The sequence below is a fragment of the Ceratotherium simum genome, chromosome 28 (assembly GCF_057802395.1).
Source record: "Ceratotherium simum simum isolate JZ-2026a chromosome 28, ASM5780239v1, whole genome shotgun sequence".
In the NCBI taxonomy this organism is placed as follows: domain Eukaryota; kingdom Metazoa; phylum Chordata; class Mammalia; order Perissodactyla; family Rhinocerotidae; genus Ceratotherium; species Ceratotherium simum.
In genome coordinates this window covers 27,704,875-27,721,072 of record NC_141927.1, presented here as the reverse complement: position 1 = coordinate 27,721,072, position 16,198 = coordinate 27,704,875, and the positions used below count along the sequence as shown (strand labels likewise).

Genomic DNA, 16,198 nt, shown 5'->3' with positions numbered 1-16,198 from the left:
GACTTTTATGTCTTAGCTATATTTACATAATATCAGACAAGAAATTGATCTGCTAAGAGAAGATATTTCTGATATTAAATGCCAGACAAACTATAAATCAAGATAATTAAATTATTAAGTAGTAATGTTCTTACAAACACATATGGAAATACTCATGTTAATTCTATAATATTTTATTCTATTTGATGTTTTCTGTGGTTGTAAACTGCAATAAAGTTTCTCCTTCATAGTATTAGCCATTCTACTGGCTCCCAAAATAAAACATCCCTGATTTCTCCCTATTAGTACTGCCCCGAAACACAAACAAGAAAACAGAATGATCATTGAAAAAGGAATGTCTCATGGTCATAATTTCTCATTTGTGGAAACATTTTTTGATTTTCTCTGTTTTATTCTTTCCAACTGGAATGTGCAAGCGTCACAATTAATACTTGAATTGTGACTACAGTGTATAGTCCTAAACCCAAGGGATGAATTCAAATAATATTCAAGAGACTGGAAGCAAAATATATGGTGCAAAGTTTCCTGTAAAAATAAACTGTAAAACTGTCTTCATCTCCAGACTGCTTTTAGTTAAAAACAAATGGAGAAGAGAGATGTAAGATCTTAGAAATCAGATAAAGGCCCACGAGTGTCTTAAGCTGGGAATAACTCCCACGTGCAGGTGCAGAGAATGGCACTTTTCAGCTTTTGCTGCTGCACAGTAACACCTCCCGGCTGGCGCCCCCTCACCACCTCCCACTTTCTCGTACAGTTAAGAACGGCAGTTTTTTTCAAATGCCTTTTCAGCAGGAAGAATACTCATCACAAAGCATTTCATTTGTATAAGAGGTGGGAGACAGCCTCATTAAGTCCACTGACGTTGTACTGTGTACAGAACTAGTAACAGTTGATTCAGTCAGCTTGTCTACCTCATTTTTTCTTTCACAACTTTCCATTCTTACTAATATACTATAGACTAGAAAATTAGAAACAAAAGAAGTCAAGAAGTTCTAGGAACAAACAGTTGTAAGAAAAGCCAGCAAAAACACAATTCCAGAAAAACACAGGTCTGGGGCCATTTAAAATAGGGGAAACCCTAAATTACCAAGGAAGAATTCTAAGAAAGTACAAAAGTATATGATCTATTTAATACTTTCGTTAAAATAAAACAAATGTTAGCTCTTTTTTGAGCTAAGCTTCAGTTATCTGGAATATTTATTTTACAGGATATGTTCTCTTCCCTGGGAATTCCAGAAAATTAGGAGGTCTGTAACAAAATAAGAGCTCCCTAACCTTCACTGAGAGAAAAGACAATACAGGCTTATATGGAAGAAATATGCATTTGAATTTCCCACCAATTTTATGCATCATAAAGCAAACCTGAGATCTAAAACATACCTATCACTTAACAGTAGTGTTGCAGGCTGCTTTTTAAATTTGATACCATGACTTAAAAGTTACCTGAAACTTATGAATCTAGTCACATTCAATATAAATATTCTAGAGTTTACTTTAGAAATCTGGATTATTTTCACAATGCCCAAAAAATCACATTAAAGCAGACACTTAGAACCTATGATCTGAACGTTTATTTTTTGCTAAGGAAGATTCACCCTGAGCTAACATCTGTTGCCAATCTTCCTCTATTTGGTACGTGAGCTGCTGCCACAGCATGGCCACTGACAATGGTGTAGGTCTGCGCCTGGGAACCAAACTGGGGCCGCCAAAGCGGAGCGTGCCGAACTTAACCAGTAGGCCACTGGGGCTGGCTATGAACTTTTTAAAGTATATAATGAGATTATAATCAAAACAATTTGGGACAAGATTCATGTTTGATAAAAGAGAACAGTACCTTTCTCTGTTCACATTGCAAATGGTAATAAATATATAATAAAACATGCAGTCATAAAAAAGTTCTAAAAATTTAAGAACAAATACGACCTTGACATTAGATCATCAGTAGTCTTCTTATGTCAACAAAACCTTCTTTGGCTGTTTTTGTAAAAGTTTAGGTAAAAATTCTACTTCCTCAGATTACTAATCCTTTTACTATAGCTCAAAATCATAGGGCTTCATTGTAATATTTATTACTATGGTTCCAATTTTATCTTGAAAACTTCTGCAAGTCCAACATTATAACTAATGTCATACTTGCTTTATATCATATTATTAAAATGGAAAATGCACTTCAGGAACTGAAGTGTATAGTATATTTTCATTTCAAAAACACTCACAAACTAAAATAGATATTTAAAATCTTTATTGTTTCATCATCAAAAGTCTTTCCATGGAAGAATGGCAATGCAGTATCAGTGCATATTCTATGGAAAATTCATACTTCAAGTAACTAGCCTAGAAATCAGAGACAGCAGTATGTCAAGCTAGTGTGCAGGGTCAAAGACACAATGCTGCCAATGCAATCAGTATACAGAAAGAATATGCAGTTGTTAGAAAAAGAGTCTATGGCCAAGTGAATAAACCAGTAGCAGTGCACTGCACTGACATTCTAGAACAGAAAATGGGGAAGGACCCGAGAATGTACTTGCTGCAAAAAAGAATTGAGTAGATCACAGGCACTGAGTTCCCAACTATATCGCCAGCTAATTCATGTGTATCCGTCCCTTCCTCTTTAAGTCTACAACACTGTAACACTGCCAGCCATTTTCAGCCTAAGGTGTAAAGGGGACAGGCACAAGCGGATATTTCATTCTGCTTCTCATCTCACAGCTAAAAGTAACAACTTGGGTTTGGCAATAAAACGTGTGGCCTTTAGGCATCTTTAGTAAAAAGCTGAATGAACCCAAAATTTGTTCCCATTTTCTTTAGAAATAAACTTTATAAAACAACAAAAGATAGCTGTCATGATTACTCAGTTTTGACCAAAGGCAAAACAATTTTTATGTTAAGTATACTGAATAAACATACAAATATCCTTCACAAAATACTGTCAGACCAACTTGAACGTTTTCATAACTAGCTCCTGAAAAGGTACTGATAATTGAGATGCAAATGACCACTACACTTTGATCATGCCTGGTTACTGGGAATTTTCTGGTCAGGTTTGTGTCTGAAGCTGCTATATAGCTGGATTTGGCTACTTTGCATTAATTCACACAATAAATGCCATTTAAAAGGAATCAGTAGATCTATCATGATGAAATAAAAAATCAAAACACTTGAGAGGTATACATGAAACTTGTCTTAAATATTTTTAAATTACATATGATATAACCTTAGAGAATAAGAACTAACATTACCATGGTCTAAATCTTAAATTGTTAATGCATGAATTATCTGTAAGACTAACAAGTCACTTGTTAATCATGTCAAGGCCTCGCGGGGCAGGGGGCGCTCTGCATGTATGGCATAGCAATTATTTTCCAGGTGAGTTAAACACCTCTAATTTAAAATGTTATTAAACTATATTTGAAAAGTTATTTTACTTAATATATACAACATATAAAATAAGTTAAAGGGAGGAAGCAGGGAAAGGCTTTCTGGTATACATGATGCAAACATACAACCTTCCCTCATCAGCAGTAGTTCCATGTACGTCCATTTTACCCATGGTAAAACATGAAAGGCTGACAGAAGAATCACAAATTTCACTTACAAATAGAAACAGGAGTCAAAAAATGGAATTTAAACGTCGTTTCTTCCCACAATGCAACTCACTCTAACTATAATAAACATAAATAAAAACCATATCTCAAAAATCTGTTTTTATACCCTTACCTTTAACAATAAATTCTCCTAACAACTGAGAAGAAAAGCACTTCTTTATAGCAATTCCACAAAATAATTTTCAATTCACAAAACACCCGCTTACTGGCAAAACCAGCAACCCTTATGGAGGGCACGGGCATTAAGACTTGGCCCTTCTGAGGTATAGATGCAGCTAGATTTGCAAAGAGTATAGAGTCTATAAGGTGTGCCAACGGCCGGCATGTCTGCATAAAATTGGGAGTGATGTCATCCTGACTGATTGAAAACTTATTTTTATAACTTTCTGTAATAATGGAGGCTAAATAATTTTAAGAGAAAAGATGTCCTTTAGCCCAGTAATAGCCAGCAGAAATCCAATTCCTAACCAATGCAAATGGTTACTACATTTAAAAAATATTTGACATTGCATATTGATTTAAAAAAAAATGAACAGGGAAAACACATAAATATTTAAATTCAGCAGGACACCACAAAAAGCATACTATAGTTAAGTGTGAAATCAGTCAAGCTTTTCCAAAAGAGAAAATCCTTTTAATCCTTCAGCAAGTCTCTGTGAAAATAGTATGCTTACAATAAAAGTGAGAAGGGAGCACCTAGAATACCCCCAGGAGGCTTGCTATACCACTCAGCGTGACTGCCCCATCTCTGGTGAGCATGGATGGCCAACGAATGACAACAAGTCCACTTGACAAGAGTTCAGTAATTCATTTCACCACTGCTGCCAGCTGAAGTCGTCATTGCTTCCAAAGACCAAGAAAAAGCCCAGTATAGTTGCAAAGATGACTGTGTTTCCTGTGAGAACAAGTGCACAAGCTCCCCACTCAATCTAGGGAAATAAGATATAAACAATTGGTTAATAGACATATGAACAACAACAAGAAAATGAAAAGCAAATCAAGGCTCTATGTATGACAATCATGATCTAAAACAAACAAGACTTGCAGTAGTAACTTTCATACTATTGAACACGCAATGGCATTTCTATATTGCTGTGTTTACTTATCTCTGGTTCCTTTGAAAAGACAGAAAGTCATAGAAGGCGATAATTATTCAAAAGCAAGCTTGACTTCTGGGCTATGAGGCAGCATAAAATTCTACAATCTTCTGTTTATAAAGAAATTTGCTGACTCTTCCTTAGTGAATCTCAAATTTTACCTAGAGAGCAGATTAAATTTAAAGAATCAGAGATAAAAACACACTTGTGTACGTTCTTTTAAAGGGGCAAGAGGAACAGTTGCCCTCTCCATGTGGAAGGGTGGCCAGCCCCTGTCCTCTCTGCCTTCCCTACTGCCCCGGGGATGGAGGAGTGAATCTGACCAGTGAGGCTGTGGGGGAAGAACCCTGTATACGTAGTCCAGCCTCTTCTTCTCTTTCGCACTTTCCCACCTGAAAAGATCACGAGATCTCCTCGGGTCTTCCATGTTTTAAGTTGTATGGGGCAGGTCTGCGGCTCCTCAGCACCAGGTGAGCTGCCATGCCCAATTCTGAGAGCAAAGTATTGGCAAGCCAACGGTTGCTGCAGACCCCAGCCATGCTCTCCAACATCAATTTTATCAGTTAACACCAACAAAAGCAAGATTTTTATCTTTATCCTCTAGGTTCCTATGCCTCTCATCTCTTTTTCATGTCATTTAACAAAAACTTTTTCCTGAGAAAAATTCAACACAGTCTAATGTAAAATCATTAATAGAAGAACGTATTCACTTACTAGATGTGCTCTGGCAAATACAATAGGGAGTCCAAAAGCTGAGACAACAATGCCTGTTGTAAGAAATATGGCAAGTTCCTTACAAGCATTACTCATAGCATCGGTATCATCCACTAGTCTTCTCGCTATGCAGTATGGGATAGGTGAAAGGATGTAAAAAAACAGAACAAAGAGGGGCCAGTATTGGCTAGAAAAAGAAAAATAAGTTAATGTAGTTTTTGCTACGTCATTTTCTTACACATAAAATATGTTTTTTAAAACTAAGGACCAAAGGAATAGTGCAAGGTACAAAACATGATACAGTTTTAAAATAAGCTATAATCTGAACACTGAAAAGAGAAACATTTAGAGTCACAGTATTCCTCAAGTCAACTATGACACAATGATTAAATATTTCTTATATTAAAAGAAAATGTTTTATACAGTTGGAATCAAGGCCCAAAATCAAAAATATTTTTCATTTTAGCTTATAAATAAAGACACAAATGGAAAATGGGAATATTAACACAGTAATTTTTTTCTTTTTTTTTTGGGCTGAGGAAGATTCACCCTGAGCTAACATCTGTGCCAATCTTCCTCTATTTTCTATGTGGGTCACCACCACAGCATAGCCGCCAACAAGTGGTGTAGGTCTGCATCTGGCAACCGAACCCAGAGCGCCGAAGTGGAGCACGCTGAACTTAACCACGCCACAGGGCCAGCCCCAACACAGTAATTTTTAAAATTGAAGATTAATGCCTTTGTCATATCTTTAAAATTTAAGATTCATGCCTTTCCCACTTCTAATGTATGATATCCTGTTTTAGCATAAAGCTGGAACACCCCCAAACTTTCCTTAGGTCCTTAGGAACTCCCAAAATACTGAAACCAAAATGTAGAAAACGAACTGAAAGTATCATTGAAGACTTTCAGTCAGAATATAAAATTTATCACAATAAAAATAGATGGCTTTTAGCCAATAGTCTAGCTACTGTATTGTGCCAATGTCACTTCCTGGTTTTGATAATATAACTACAATTATGTAAGATACTACCACTGGGGGAAGCTGTGTGAAGGGTACAGGGGACCTCTCTGTACCATTTTTGCAACTTCTTGAGAGTCTGTAACCATTTCAAGATAAAAAGTTAAAAGGAAATAGATGGCCTTTATTTTTGTTTGTTTGTTTTTTTGGTGAGGAAGACTGGCCCTGAACTAACATCTGTTGCCAATCCTCCTCTTTTTGCTGAGGAAGATTGGCTCTGAGCTAACATCTGTGCCCAGCTTCCTCTATTTTGTACTTGGGATGCTGCCACAGCATGGCTTGGTGAGTGGTGTGTTGGTCCGCACCTGGGATTCGAACCTGTGAAGCCCAGGCCACTGAAGTAGAGTGCACAAACTTAACCACTACACCACTGGGCCAGTCCCCTAAATGGCCTTTAAAACTGCTATAAAAAAAAATACACATCATAGTGGAGATTATCTTGTACTTAGAGGCTTATAATAACCAAAGATTTATCTATAAGTTTTTCCTAAATGTTCTGAGAATAAAACATTTTAAATGAATATATGCTTAAGAAAAAAATTTCAAACGCTATAAAAGCACAAAAAATGAAAACTCAAAGTTGCCCATGCCTCCCCTGCTTTCTCTTTCCCACTCTCCTATCGAGCTTCTTGTGGATCCCTCCACATTTCCGTATAAACTTTAAAAACACGAATGGGGCCGGCCCTGTGGCTTAGCGGTTAAGTGCGCGTGCTCTGCTGCTGGCGGCCCGGGTTCGGATCCTGGGCGCGCACTGACGCACCGCTCCTCTGGCCATGCTGAGGCCGTGTCCCACATACAGCAACTAGAAGGATGTGCAGTTACGACATACAACTATCTACTGGGGCTTTGGGGGAAGAAAATAAAATAAATAAAATTAAAAAAAAAAAAACAAAAAACCACGAATGAATCACTGCACTTTATTTAACAACACATCTTGAACATCTTTACATATTAGCTCTTCCTCATTCTTTTTAAGACTGCCTAGTATTTCCATTGAGGGATGTACCACAATTTAACCATTTTTCTTTTCATACATCTTTAGGATGCTTCCAGATTTTTTTTGGTTATTATAAACAAGGCTGCCATGAACATCCACTCTCCCCCCACTACACCTATCTTTGCAAACATCTATCAGTAGATTTGTATGAGATTCTAAGAAGTGGAAGGGCTAATTCAAAGAATATATACATTTTGAGAGCTACAAACTAACTGGCTCCAAGAAGACCGCACCTACTTACATTTCTACCCACAGGACATGACAGTGCCTGTCTGCCCGTATCGTTTACCTTTGCCAATGGATTTCATTTAATTTTGAGAGAGGATGAGTATATTTTCATATGCTTATTAGCAATTTTCAGTGCTTCTTTCATATTTGTTGTTCATTTTTCTATCGAGTTGTCTATATTTTTATTACTAATTTACCCTATCAATTTTTAAAAGCTCTTTCTATCCTAAGGAAATGAACTGCTTACATGACTTTTTTTCTTAGTCAACTGTCTCTTGACTCTGCTTATGGTACTTTCTGCTGAAAAGACACTTTTAATTTTCTTGTATTTAATTTTATCAATAGGTGCTCAAAATTGAGCAGCAGTGCTGGGCTACTGTGTTGCTATCTTGCCTTTACAGCCAAGGAGCAACAGCCCAAAGTCTTTTTTGCACCTAGTATCCTAAAAGACTTTACAAACAAATTTTAAGTGAAGACTTTTAAAAAGGTTTGTCCTTGGTAAATGAACATTTGGCAGAATTACTTCTACAGTAGAAGCTTTAATTTTTAAAAATTTTTAAAGCTTTATATATAAATTTTACCCATAAACACTCAAAAAGACAAAAAATTTACATACTTGTATATTGGAAGGGCACATCCAAGCATCAAAAACATCAGCCCAATTGCTCCTCCAAAGGACAAACTAATCAGAGCTGCAAAGTAAATAAAAAGTCAAACAGAAATACCAATTAAACTAAATTAATATTATTTTTATTAATATTATATTAGCAGTCTGAACATTACCTTTTGATCCCAGAAGCAAAAAGCAAAACAAAACAAAGCACAAAAACCAATGTATTAAAAGTGAGTTATCTTCAAAAGTGTAAGTTACCTAGTCTCAGTATAAGTCTTTTATGGCACCTTCAAGGCAAAATAAGGCAACACTGATTTTCGAAGCCCTAACCTACTGCTAGCACAGCACACATTCCCTAATTACTAGTTCTATTTCTAACGAGCATCCTAGCCCACAAGATCAATGCTCCTCCAGGTACTGGTATTATATTTACACCACAGATCATTGCAGTTTTGAAAAGCAGGATGTTGAGAAACTGCATTGTCAGCTTTACTGGAATTCTTTATAAGCCTCATCCTGTGGGAAAACCGCTCCTGATCAGCTCCTGGTTCTTGTACATACACGCCCAACATGCACAACACTGGTAAGAAAAAAATGTCCACCAGTGAATAATTTTGATTGATTAACTTTGTTGCAGATCTTTAAACAGTTTGCAAAACTATAGCTGGGTTTCCTCCCCTAACATCCTACACATTAGAAATCCTGCAGGATAACGCGTACAGATCCTTCTGTGCTATCACTATTTTAAGACATTATCACAAGCAACAGATGCATTCTATAGGTGGAATAAAGTTTCTACAGGTGAAATATAGTTTCTAAAGTTGAAATATAGCTTCTAAGGTTACACACACACATACTTATACAAAGCATTATATTTTATAAAGTGTTTTCACTTATATCAGTGAGTAGAAACAATTTTCTTTTTTTTGGTGAGAAAGATTCGCTCTGAGCTACATCTGTGCCAATCTTCCTCTATTTTATATGTGGGATGCCGCCACAGCATGGCCACTCACGAGTGGTGTAGGTCTGCAGTGTGCGAACCTGGGCTGCTGAAGTGGAGCGCACCGGACTTAACCACTATGCCACAGGCCCTTGAATAGGCACAGTTAATCAATGGCCTAGAATTAAGCAAAGAATTAAATGATCAATTTATTTTGAGTTCTATCTAACCTGTATTTCTGCAATTGCAGTGGCTAAGAGAATAATTGTCTTTTTTTTTTAAATGATGCAGTCTACTAACCTTAACAGAAATGTTAAAATTCAAAAGAGTTGTAGAAGGTCTAAAAGTTACTCAGCAAAAGCTAACATACACAAACCAAAATTAACAGTAAAGGGGTTAAATGCTGCCAAACACTACTGATACACTACTCTGAATTACAAGGTCATTATCAAGGAAGCCACTGACAACGTAGCCTGGCAGATTTCATTTTCATTAGATCACTGACGTGGTCATGTCAACCCCGAACACATTTACTTAGTCCTTAATGCTATTATATTTTCAGTTACAGGAGAAAAAAAGAAAAAGAAAAATTTGCACTTTTATTTTTCAACAAATGAGAAACTTGAAGTTTATAATGGAATGCAATGTAAACTGGGAAGAAAAGACTGAGTTTACCATTTGCTTTTTCAGTTCCAAATAGGTCCTCATAATCTGCCCTGCTTACTTCTCCTGACACATATCACACCAGGCTGCTCCTCCTTGCTCTCTGCACTCCAGTTACACGGGCCTCTCCTTTCCTGGAAATGAGCAGGCTCCCTCACCCACATGGCCTTTGCACATGTTGTCCCTTCTACCTCAGACACTTTTTCATTCATTCATTTCATCTGAGAAATATTTACTGAGAGCCAAGTATATAACAGGTGCTGGAGGTCAGTTAGCACATGAGACAAGGCCCTCGCACTCTCAAGGAGCTTGTATTCTCGTCCCACTCTTCTCCTCTTCCCTCCAAATTAACTCCGACTCTTTCTTCAGATCTTGGCTCAGTCATCTCTTCCTCAGTGAAGTTCTTCCAAACCTCCTGACTAGACCAATTCCCCCTATTATATGTATCCATTCCTCACTCAACAAATATCCACTGAGCACCTAAAGTGTGTCACACACTGTTCTTGCTGGAGACAGAACAATGAAAACAATCTAAGCTCTTGCACTCATGAAGCTTACATTCTAGCGTAAGAATATAAAATGATAAAAAAAAAAGAGGAGGCAAATAAACGTCAAGTGCTATGAAAAACAATCAGGTAGAGTAAGGGGATGGGAGTGCTATTCTAGACCCAGTGGCCTGGGAAGGCATCTCTGAGGAGGGGACATAGGAGCAGAGATCCATAAGAAATGAGGGAGTGAATCATGCGGCTATCTGGGGGGGAGCATTCCATGCAGAGGGACACGCATGTGCAGAAGCCCTCTTTGCACTGTAAACCTCCTCTTTGCTCAGTTATCACAGCTGTAATTTTATAGTGATTTCTATTCGCCTTTCCTTCTAAACAGTTCGCTCCACCAGAGCAGGGAAAAAGTTTTTCTGTTGTTGCTGATGTTCACACCCCAGCTCTTAACACTCAATAATAAATATCTGTAAAATGAATGAAAGGAACCAAAATGGAAACAAAAGAGAGAAAAGGAGGGGAGGAGAAGGGAGAGAAAGACGTGTCTAATGCAGCAGAGTAGAAACTGCATATAGCTGAAAGTCAGGAGACACTGGGTCCTAGCTCCTACTATCCACCGACGAGCTGTGTGAATAAGTTATGTGAGTGGCATATAAAATGAGAGTTGGACTAGATCTAGAATGCAAATAATTCTCTGAACACCACAGATACTTGTTTTAAGACATGCTGAAGAAGTAAAAAACCATCTCCACTTTTCGATTGTAGTTGTCAATCAGCTAAGTTCACCACTATAAATAGTATATAGTAACACCTTATTTATTCAGAAGCCAAAGTATAGCTCAGAATCCTGGAGGAAACAAAGGTCACTAAAGAGACACAACAGATGTCACAAAGCCCATACACTAAAGCTAATGTCCTTTATAAACAGACCCTTAGGCTCTTATTCAGAGGTTATTTATTCATTTTTTTGGTGACAAAATTGTGTGTGAATTTCAGCAAAATAAAAAATTTTGATTTTAAAGAATCCTCTATGCTCATTTATACATATATTTTTCAATAGCAATTCATGTATCCAGAACAAAATTAAGTGAAAAGTAACTTCCCCTTTCCAGAAATGATCACTGTTACCTGTAACTTGTGACACAAAATTTTGTAAGTTTGATGATCTTGTTTCCTATTTTGAAACAAATGAGAAATAGGGGGGTAGAACTGCATATAAGCAAGATCTGCCCTCTGACAGGAGGGAGGAGACTGAAAAAAATTTTAAATAGGGCAGAAAATTCTCAAAAAGCATACCAGTTTGCAGCAATCTTGGCTAGGAGGCAAGCAGACTTAGGACTGGATGGTTTCTGAGGGTAACTACATCCTGTGACAGAGAACAATTATTCATGTTCCTATCATCACAGAAGAAAGTCTAAATTCTTTGAGTATACTCTTAAAAAGTTAATGAAAGACAGTTTCTTAAAGTAAAAAAAAAAAAAAAATCAAGGACTAAAATGAAATAAGATTCAGGTATCAAAAAATAATTTTATGTGACATTTCACTTCCCAATCATACTGGCAAAGATAAAAGCCTTAATACAGTGCTCAAAAGTATTCTTGTAAAGTTTCGTCAGTCTTATAAAATCAGCAACTAGGCTGATTTATATGCAAATTTCATCATTTGTGTATAAACGGTTGTCCTAGATGACACATCAACAAGGCAAGAATTTATACCGTAATTGAGTGACACAACATTTGGAAGACAAAACTTAGATGAGTCTGGTTTCTACTCCCAAAGCCTCGAGGCTAGGGATGGACCAGCCCAATTATCTAAACTCTCTAGAGACAGGGTGCTGGTTCTGTGATAACAAAGAAATTAGAGTAGGAGAAGGGGCCAGTTCCCCAACCTGGGAGTTACCAGAAAAATCCAATATGTAACAAAGTAATAGGTAAATAGCTCAAGAAATAAGTAATAGTCTCCAGTTATAGCAACACTTCTCCTTAATATAGATAGGCCAACAGGAAGAAAATATCCCGGTAAACAATCATAACAATCAGAGAATCTTACTGAAACCAAAAGCGCAAGTGCAATTCCATCTGAGACACTTTTACCTGATGAATATTTACGTAGATTTGGAGAAGGAAATTCAAAGTTAAGACCAAGACTCCTGCATTAATGACACTGAAGAAATGGGGAAGAACAGGCAAACTGGCAACATCCTAAAAAACCACAGCATTCTACCACAACTGCCTTTCACACGAGGATTGAAAAAGGTGTATCATAGTTCAAAAGGAGATTGGAAAGTATCCCAGTTGCTCAAATGACAACGTTCTACATCGGAAATGAAACGTCTTCAGACATTAAAGCAAAAATGTGACTCTGGAAAAGCAGCTCAACAAAAGCTGTCCTTGAAGGAGATGAAACACACAGAAAAAACACTGCTATAAAAGTTCTCACTTCCTGTTTGCCTGCCCTGCTACAAAGCCGCAGGTCAGGAAATCAATGTAATTCGTTGTCAAGATGTTTGTCAAGTCGAAAGCGCTGTTAATGGTATTTGCTTCTAGTCAGACTAACAAAACATTGAAAAGAATGCAACATTATTTCTAAAGAAAATACAGGAATAAACGAGTAATTTTTAAGATTTAACACTATTTTATCTTAAAGAAAAACACAACTAAATAAAAACTTTGAAATGTGAAAAAGCCTCAACGTGCAACTGCGGACAGGGAAGAGAAAAGGAGCACTTTGGGGTCGCTTATAGGAGCTCCCCCATCCGACAAACAGCACAAATCAAAATGCATCCGTTTTCGGAGCGTGTCAAGCTTCGAGGACCGGTCCCGAGAGTGGATGTGATGGCCAAGATCTCGGAAAGAACCGTCCCTAAGCCCTTCCAGGGCGTTCCTGGGGGACTCGGTTCGGCTCGGCACCCGAAGATCGCACTCGTGCCTTTAAATGGGAAATGACACTGATTTTCCTTAACTGGCATCTCTAGCGGCCTCAACCCCCTCCAAACCCCACTCGGCCGGCTCTCTCTTGGACGCAAACTCCTGCAAAACGAGTCCGATGGCCCGAGCCGCTGCGGGACTCCTACCAGCCCGCGGACCACTTCATTCTTGGCGCGGGGGGCGACGCGGGGAGAGGCTGCTGAGGTCAGCAGAAAGTGGGGGCCCACGGAGGAGCCATCCTCCCGGGAGGGCGCCGCGCCCACCTACGCTCCAGCGCTGCGAGGGCGGCGGCGGGGTCGGGGTCCGGGGTCGCCCCCCGGCGCAGGGACCCCACAGCGCGCGCCCGGGCCGGGGAGGGGTGTGGAGCTCCGCGCGGGTCCCCCGCCCCTCTCTCCCGGCGGCGCCCCGGGCGGCCCTCCGGCGCCCCGCGCCCCAGGCCCACCTTTGATGCCGGCCATGGCGATGACGTCGCTCCTGGCTCCAGGACCCGAGGCGGCGGCGGCCGGGAAACCGGAGACGCTCGGCGGCGGCGGCGGGCAGACAACACCCGGAAGTGCGCGACGCAGCACTTCCGCCGGCGGCTCGCGCTCGCGCGGGGGCGCGGGGGGCGCGCCGGGCTGGGGGTCGTGGGGCCGACCCCTGCCTTTCCTGCGCGGATCGCCGCCCTCCGAGGCTCTCCGCCCCCGGCCCGACTCCGGGCGGTGCAGGCCGGCGCCCGCCTCCACGGTCTCCGTCCCGGAGCCCCATCGCGTATCCCGCAACCTCCCACATTCTGTGAGGAGAAGGGAGCACGAGTGGCCGCCGTCCTCTGGGAGGCGGAGTGTGATGTCTTCGGGGGATAATTTTGCGTTCTTTCAAGCGCATCCATTTCTGTCTCCTCCCCAGCCTTGTGATAAAGGAGAAGTGAGGCTAGCTGGGTCGTCTGCGCTTGGCTCCTGGGTGTCCTGCACGGAGCTAGGGTTCTGCAGAGAACCCGCTTCCGGAGACAGGAGCCCCGGGACCCAGGAAAGGGTGGATTTACTACAAATCCGATCTCTTGGGAGTCTGAGAAGCGCTGGTTTTTTAGTAGTAACAGGGCTAGAAAAAATACGAGAAAGCATAGGTACAAATGCATTGATTTAAGTCATCCTACAAATTTATTGAACACTTACTGTGTGTGGGGAGCAGGGCTGGGCACTGAGGTGAGCAAAGCTAGGTACGGTTTCTACCCTCAAGGAGCTTGTAGTTTAGTGAGAGAGACAGAGACAAAAATTGTAAAATTGGAACAATGATAATTGCTAGGAAAATGGGTCGGTAGTCCTAAGAAAGCCTTTGCTCTAGATCAGTTAGAAAAGATTTCCCCGAGGGAAGGACAACGGAGGGATGAACAGGTGTGTAAGTAGGAGGAGAGAAAAGGGAAAAGGCGTTACCGGGAGGGGATAGTGTATTGGGGAGGATGAGCCAGGGGGCGAACTCCAGGAGCCGGGAGCTTGGTCTGTTGGAGAGAGGAGAGAAGGCCAGAGGGATTGCTCCAGGTTGGGGTGGGGCAGCATGGTTATATAGTAGGGTTCTCTACTTGAAGGAATTTTTTCCTTTTGTTTTGTTTTTTCTCTCTCAGCAATGAGAATCTTTTGAAGGATTTTAAAAAGATACAGGAGGAGGTGGGTGACATAAGATTTGAATTTTTCAATCTTTTCCGTCACCAGAATCAGATACACTGGCAAATAAAATTTTGTTTTGTGAATGGTTGGGAGAGATGTTTCCAACACGCTTTACAGTGAGAGCCACTGGGAAGCTCAAGGTATTGTCCACCATGCTCCTCTCCACTACTTCCAGGGTTGAATTACAATTTTTAAAAAAACAGGTCACTTGAGGCTTCCTGCCCCAAATAAATCTATAGATATCCTGTGGAGGAGTAGAATTTTTTTCTATTCAAGTTAGTGCAAAAAGTTCTGCCATCTTCTGTATCAGGAAGGAAGAGTTTCCATTTAAGGATTCTGGTATCAAAAACACGAGGCACACTTCAACATATGCTATGGAAATGCTATTTAGACAGTCTGTGAACCACCAGCTCCCTTTTCTAAACTGAAGCAGGCATATGCCTCCTCCTCCCAACCATCTTGAAAGGAGTAGGTAGAATTCCTGGAGAAGTAAATGATTCCATCCCAAATAGTCACCACTAACACCTTTTCTTGATTTGTTCCACAGTATTCCATTCTTGAAAGCAGGGATGGCTGAAGGAACATAAAAGAGAGAGCTGATCAGTGTTGGGGTATTGGTGGTGGGAAGTGATAGGTTCTTATCTCATAGGCTCATAGCTTGGGTCCTGGGGGAAAGATCACGTTTTAGGAAGCCTTTTGGGGCTTCCACAAGCCCCAGTGTCTGAGTCAAGTGCTAAGCCCCTAATTTCCTCCTGTGAATACGAATGGGTTGGGCATTACAGACATTCATCTTTGGTGACATTAACGGGCAACTGGGGTTGTTTTCCAGATTAAAGGGATCTATATTCTTTTGCTTCCATGGTAATGGAATCCTAAGAGATTGTGCTCCTTTGACTTTTCCATGAGATCCACAGTGTTTCTGGCAAGAAAACGCTCACTACCCTAAGGACTGTTTTTGGTCTACAGATGTTGTCTAGAGTCAACAGACCTTAAAAACAGTGTTTCCAAATGTTGTATTTCAAAGACCACCTGTAAGAGAATTCTTTGGTATGCTTCCTAAAAATGCAAATTCCTGGGTCCCACTCTAGACCTGCTGAATCAGAACTTTTGTGGGCAGAGCCCAGGACTCTGAAATTTTAACAAGCATCCTAAAGATCTCCTATGCAGGGGGCCGGCCCAGCGGCGCAAGCGGTTAAGTGCGCGCGCTCTGCTGCGGGGCCTGGGGTTCGCCGGTTTGGATCCCGGACGCTCAACAA

General features: G+C 40.3%; 1 protein-coding gene across 1 annotated transcript; it reads right to left on the bottom strand.

Moving 5' to 3' along the window:
- Nucleotides 1-2,225: 2,225 nt before the first annotated feature.
- LEPROTL1 (leptin receptor overlapping transcript like 1) lies at nucleotides 2,226-13,861 on the bottom strand. The gene is made up of 4 exons (XM_004428815.3): nucleotides 13,745-13,861; nucleotides 8,279-8,354; nucleotides 5,417-5,603; nucleotides 2,226-4,534 (listed from the first exon to the last, which is right to left on the bottom strand). Exons 1-4 carry the CDS (start codon nucleotides 13,758-13,760, stop codon nucleotides 4,418-4,420), a joined length of 396 nt encoding a protein of 131 aa, XP_004428872.1. The 5' UTR covers nucleotides 13,761-13,861; the 3' UTR covers nucleotides 2,226-4,417.
- Nucleotides 13,862-16,198: the final 2,337 nt, after the last annotated feature.

Excerpts from the sequence above, each read along its gene's own strand:
- LEPROTL1 (XM_004428815.3), bottom strand. Across the intron at positions 5,604-8,278 it reads TGTGCCCTTCCAATATACAA|CCAATACTGGCCCCTCTTTG; the intron begins GTATGTAAATTT and ends TTCTTTTTCTAG. Across the intron at positions 4,535-5,416 it reads TATTTGCCAGAGCACATCTA|ATTGAGTGGGGAGCTTGTGC; the intron begins GTAAGTGAATAC and ends TTATTTCCCTAG.